The 6,039-nt window shown below is 44.9% G+C and overlaps 1 protein-coding gene across 1 annotated transcript in view; it reads left to right on the top strand.

Moving 5' to 3' along the window:
- slc6a11a (solute carrier family 6 member 11a) overlaps positions 1 to 6,039 on the top strand; it is a 27,365-nt gene extending 21,326 nt beyond the window's left edge. The window contains exons 11-15 of the mRNA XM_080728666.1: positions 1 to 85; positions 181 to 283; positions 3,934 to 4,034; positions 4,348 to 4,518; positions 5,630 to 6,039. The exon at positions 1 to 85 is cut by the window's left edge and continues 53 nt beyond it. Of these exons, the coding sequence (XP_080584792.1) occupies positions 1 to 85; positions 181 to 283; positions 3,934 to 4,034; positions 4,348 to 4,518; positions 5,630 to 5,782 (613 nt within the window). The 3' untranslated portion in view covers positions 5,783 to 6,039. The remainder of the gene's footprint in view (positions 86 to 180; positions 284 to 3,933; positions 4,035 to 4,347; positions 4,519 to 5,629) is intronic.

The raw sequence follows: 6,039 nt of genomic DNA, 5'->3' as shown, positions 1-6,039 counted from the left end.
CTTCCGTAAAGGATATCGCAGAGAGATGCTGTTACTGTGTATCTGCTTGGTTTGCTTTCTTCTTGGTCTGCTGCTCGTCACAGAGGTGAGACGCAGACAGTGGCGTAAAGTAACTATGATTTACAATTTGAAGTAATTTTGCTGTTCGTAATCTGTATCACACCATGTCATTTCTTGCAGGGGGGCTTGTATTTTCTCCAACTTTTTGACTATTACGTTTGCAGTGGCAATAACCTACTGCTGCTCTCGGTTTGCCAGTCACTTGCCATCGGTTGGATATATGGTAAGTCTTCACAATTATCAACCATTCTGTTAATAATCCTATATTAAATTATGATGACAATCTATGATGACTTTTGTATTGCAATGCATTAGGACGGTTAGGATTAGGATTCTGTGGTTTGTGAATTGTTTAAGAACAAAGGTTAAACATGTAACTGCGTGCATGTGTGCGTGTGTGCGTGCATGCTAGAGCACTGCATTTCCAGTAGGCTTACTTTATGGGTAAATCTCCAACTTTCAACAATCAGGCTCCTCTCCTGTGGAACCATTTTTGAGGTTTGGTCCAGGAGGCAGACTCCTTAAGTTTAAGAGCAGGGTTAAAACTTTCATTCCATTTGGGAAACAACAGCACCATCAACATCCATAGTCTCTGATGTGGTCAAAGCCTGATTCACGATTGATTACTACATTAACAAATGACACAACCTTCCTGGTGAAACATGTTCAACAACTCTTATGAATGTGTAGTGTGGTGAAGTAAGTATGTAAAGGTTATTTGTATGGCACTTCTCACAGAGAGAACTCACAAAGTGCTTTACACAGAACGATGCATTCAAATGATTAAAAACAACTATAACACAGACAAGACATTCCAGAAATTCTTGTTTAAACAGTAGTGTTTTTAAGTGGTTCTTAAAAATGTCCAGTGAGGCTGCAGCTCTCTAGACGGGTTGAAGGGCATTCCATACCTTTTTGTTTTTGACCTTTCCGGGGGAACTTCAGTATTCAGCTTCACCCAGCTGAGTGCTGCCCACAGGGGAGTGCAGAGGGGGAAGCACTTAGGGGTTAAGGGTCTTGCTCAGGGACATTTCGACACTTAAGCCCTATTTATAAAATAAGCTCACAACGCATCACAGTTAAGCTTGTAGAGCTGCTATCTTCACTGTTATTTATATTGATCTGAAACGGTTATTTCAAAAATAAAAAAACAAATATTTACTAGTAAAAAGAAAAAATATAGATGTGAACAATTTAGGCAGTTTCTTTTTTCCCATAATTATGTCCTGAAATAGAGTCAAGATATGCTTGAATCTGAAAAATGTGTATGTTTTATTTACTTCCAAAGATTTGCTATAGTTTCCATTTTGGGGTTTGGGTACGATATGTGTAACATAAGTTTAAAAATGAACCCCATGGGACAATATTTCAGTCTGGTACTTGGCAGAATCATAAAATTACACATCTTCAAGGATTAAGAAAATGCAGTTGGTGAGAAAAAGTATTTAGTAAAAGCAGAAATATATAGGCCTATATGTGATATACGTATGCCAAAATTTGTGGCTCAGTTATTTTTTAGCTGTTTTTGTCCTGTTAGGGCACAGTCACACCGCACTTTTATTCTATCTATGAGGGCGGATTCTGCCTATGCATTTCAATGGGAATGGAGCTTTTTGGTTGTTGTTTTTTGTGTAGAAATCCGCAAATGGCAGCAAACCACTCCATTCCCATCTGCTTTACAAAGAAAAGTATTTTACAAAGTTCCAGAAAAGTATTCCACAAAGTTCCAGATTTCAAGAGGGAATGCCAGCTGTTTAGAGAAGTGTAAAGTAGGGGTTGATGAAGACTAGGGTTCAGGGCTGGTAAGGGTTTTAATACTGCCATGGGGCACCGATAAGAATGCCAATGAAGAGGAGGGTTGCCATTTTTATGTCATGGTTTATTTGTCAGTGACGCATAACAAATGTATGGCACTCCAGGCCAGGGCTCTGAGGGAGGTGTTGACACTGCCGACGCCAAACAAGAACTAAAGGAACCAGCATTCAGGCAGTATTTATAGTCACTGATTAGTTAGGGGGTGAGTGAGCACAGGTGTGGAATGGAGCAGGTGAGTGAGGGGTGGAGTCAATCATGACACAGGCCAGGGGGAGGGACTGTCCAGTGTGAACTTTTGTACAGCCGCCCCAAATCTGCGAAGATTTAAACTAAAAAAAAGTCACACTGGCTATAGGGCCGCCCCATGAACAACAGATGGGTGCCGGGGGAGGCTCAGGTGGTGGCTGTGGGGGCCCACATGCAGGGAAAGATGGAGACCGAGGAGCCCTAGCTGCAGGAGGACGAGGTGGTGAAGGTGGAGCTCTGGCTGCAGGAGGACGAGGTGGTGAAGGTGGAGGCTGAGCTCTGGCTGCCACCGACGAGGAGACTTGAGGAGGAGCCCTGGGCACTGGAGGCGAGGAGACTTGGAGGGTGCCGGACTGCAGGAGGCGGAGACTAGGAGGGAGCCGGGCTGCAGGAGGCGGAGACTAGAAGGGTGCCGGGCTGCAGGAGGCGGAGACTAGAAGGGTGCCGGGCTGCAGGAGGCGGAGACTAGGAGGGAGCCGGGCTGCAGGAGGCGGATACTAGGAGGGTGCCGGGCTGCAGGAGGCGGAGACTAGGAGGGAGCCGGGCTGCAGGAGGCGGATACTAGGAGGGTGCCGGGCTGCAGGAGGCGGAGACTAGGAGGGAGCCGGGCTGCAGGAGGCGGAGACTAGGAGGGAGCCGGGCTGCAGGAGGCGGAGACTAGGAGGGTGCCGGGCTGCAGGAGGCGGAGACTAGGAGGGTGGCGGGCTGCAGGAGGCGGAGACTAGGAGGGTGCCGGGCTGCAGGAGGCGGAGACTAGGAGGGTGCCGGGCTGCAGGAGGCGGAGACTAGGAGGGTGCCGGGCTGCAGGAGGCGGAGACTAGGAGGGTGCCGGGCTGCAGGAGGCGGAGACTAGGAGGCGGACTGGCTGCAGGAGGAAGCGAGGTCTTGTGTTTCATTATCAGCAGGATTACTTGATTGCTCTCCTGCAGCCAGTCTGACCACTCCTGATCCGTTTTTGGTTTGGCCATGGCAATTTTGCTCATTCCGGCTCGAAGGACCATGTTTAATAGATTTAAGGTTTCAGGGGCTGGTTTAAAGGTGGGTTAAAATCGCCATAGCTACATCTGTTAGAATGTAGAAGAGGAGTCCCATGGTCTGATGTTGAGAAGTAGTGTGGTTTTATTTCTATAAAATACAGAGAATACAATACATAAATCAATAATCAAATACAATGCAAGCAAATACAATACAAACACTACACATGAATATAACAATTAAGGCAAAATATCACTCAAAGGAGAGCTAGGGGTGGGTATAGCTAATATAGCAAATACATTTCAGTCCAAGAAACCATCGACCAAACATTTAACACTCAAGTGAAGGGATTACTGCATTTGGAGGAAACATTCACATAATCTCTAGGTAACAGGTAGCAATCACCATAAATAGAAAACATCCGAATCATACAATATAAACTCACTTCATTGACGCACACTCATGCTCAGGTTTGGTGGGCTGAAAGTCCCAGACAGGGCTCTCAGGTGCTTCTGCGCTGCTGCCAAACTGCTACTGAGTTCTCTCAGGCAGTACATATGTACCTGCCCTCTAATGAGGTGAGTGGGGACAGGTGTGGTGAATTGGAGCAGGTGAGGGGTGGAGCATGTCATGATAGGAGGGGGAGGTTTGTGTCTATCTAGCATGACCCATTTGTACAAGAAGTGTAACTAAGTGAAGGTGGGAAGTGGTATCCCAGTAAGGTTCACAGTGCAGTGACATTATTGGCAAAGTTTGAACACAGGGACAAAAGATCAAACTTGCAAGGCTATACCAGATTATCAGGCAAAACATTAAAAAAAAGCAATGTATTTGCAGGTGCAGATCGCCTCTATGACAACATTGAAGATATGATTGGCTATCGGCCCTGGCCGCTGATGAAGTATTGCTGGCAATATATTACTCCTCTCGTTTGTATGGTGAGTCAACGTATTGGATCCCTTTAAGGATAAATAAGCTAGTTATTTAAAAATTTGCATTAAGAGATGGTTGGCCAACATTGGCCAAAATTAATTAATTTTAAACGAAGGACTTACAGTAGATGTATATTTTACTATTTGTTTTAGCTTCTCTTTTTTGACAGATGTGACCCAATTACTTTTAAACAACAATGAAAAACTGATCTTTCTGGATAAAAATCTATAACAACTGCTTAATTACAAGAGAAAAAAAGACAATTGATTACTTTTCGGAACTTGTGTGAAAACATACTGTTTTATTTTCTCCCATCAGGGCACCTTCATCTTCTCAGTGGCGAATTACAAGCCTCTGAAGTTCAACAACACCTATGTGTACCCAAACTGGGCTTATGCTCTAGGCTGGTGCCTTGGCCTCTTCTGCGTTTTCTTGGTACCTCTATGGATCGTCTACAAGGTGTCTCAGATGAAAGGGACTGTATGGCAGGTATTACAAAATGTTCTACACAGGGGCGGCATAGCTCAGGGGTAGAGAAACTGGTATTAGAGCACGAAGGGTATAAATCCCGAAGGGTTCCCAGTTCGAATCCGGGCTCCCCCTGAGTTAATGTCGAAGGGTCCTTGGGCAAGACTCTGAACCCCTAATTGCCTCCGGTGAGTAGGTTGGTGCCTTGCATGGCTTCCTCCGCCACCGGTGTATGAATGTGTGTGTGAATGGGTGAATGTAATGCACAATCTATGTAAAGCGCTTTGGATTAAAAGCGCTATATAAATGCACCATTTACCATTTACCATTTACACAATGTAACAATACTATGTCTACTTATGTACACATCCTATACGTGTAACGCCTGGGACTTGAACCCATGGTCTCCCATCTTAGCCACTAGAGTCTAGACCAAAGGCATATCCATATGGACTGGGGGAGATATTAGACTTTTGAAGCCATCAGGCTGAGGCAGTGAGTCATTCTGCTATACTGACCCACCTGTTGACCTCCTCCCATGGGGAGCCCGATCCAGGTCACTGCACCATTGTAACGCCTGGGATTCGAACCCGGGTCTCCCACGTGAACATCTAACATCTTAACCACTACACCAAAGGGATATCCCTATGGGCCGGGGGAGATATTAGACTTTTGCCGCCATCAGGCTGAGGCAGTGAGTCACTCTGTTACACACGGATAAAGATAAATTCATAATGACAAAAGTGAAGCAAGATTTGGAAATATAATTACATAGGGGATTTGTTTTTGCTCAGTTGATGGCTGCAATACTTTATTGATTCAGGCCCCTATGATTCTTGTTTTGTTGGGAACTAATACACTGACTGTACTGTTGTTATGCAACTGTTTCTAATTGACCTGTTTGGTACTCATTTGTAAATCAAATTTCTGCCAGGGTTGAATCGTATATGGACACACTTATTTGATTTACCTTGATTTAAGGCCTATGCTATACAACTGTACAGTATACAATACGGTTATTCTCTCTTGAATGAAGAAACATAATTTAATAATGCATGTCATTATCACATATTCTAGTCAAGTTGTTAACCAATGTTGACGTGATTGTTTTGACATCGATGTATTCCCACAGAGGCTCCAACACCTGTGTCGCCCTGGAAACCTGATGCCTGAGAGTCCAAAGCAAACATGGGAACAATGTCCTTTGAACCTGAACGGCTCTCTTGTTCCTGCCAACAACGACTGCAAGGAAAGCGGTGGTGTTGATGTGGAGATACAAGTGTGAGAAATTGTACCAATTACCGTCAGGTCGCCACCATGAGGCCGATCCTTGCCAAACACATTTTTGGACACTGCTCACTGTATGTCATCAACATGGATCTGTCCCATATAGCTCCTCCATCAGGCCGATTTTTTCAAACACATTTTTGGACACTGCTCCCACAGATTTTGCCCTAAAATCACGCAAAGCGGTGCACAGTATGTCTACAGCCATGTCATCGACATGGTTCTGTCCCATTTAGTGCCACCTTCAGACCGATT

The sequence above is a fragment of the Nannobrachium achirus genome (assembly GCF_963921795.1).
Source record: "Nannobrachium achirus genome assembly, chromosome: 6".
NCBI classification, from domain to species: Eukaryota; Metazoa; Chordata; class Actinopteri; order Myctophiformes; family Myctophidae; genus Nannobrachium; species Nannobrachium achirus.
This window is presented reverse-complemented; position numbering and strand designations above follow the sequence as displayed.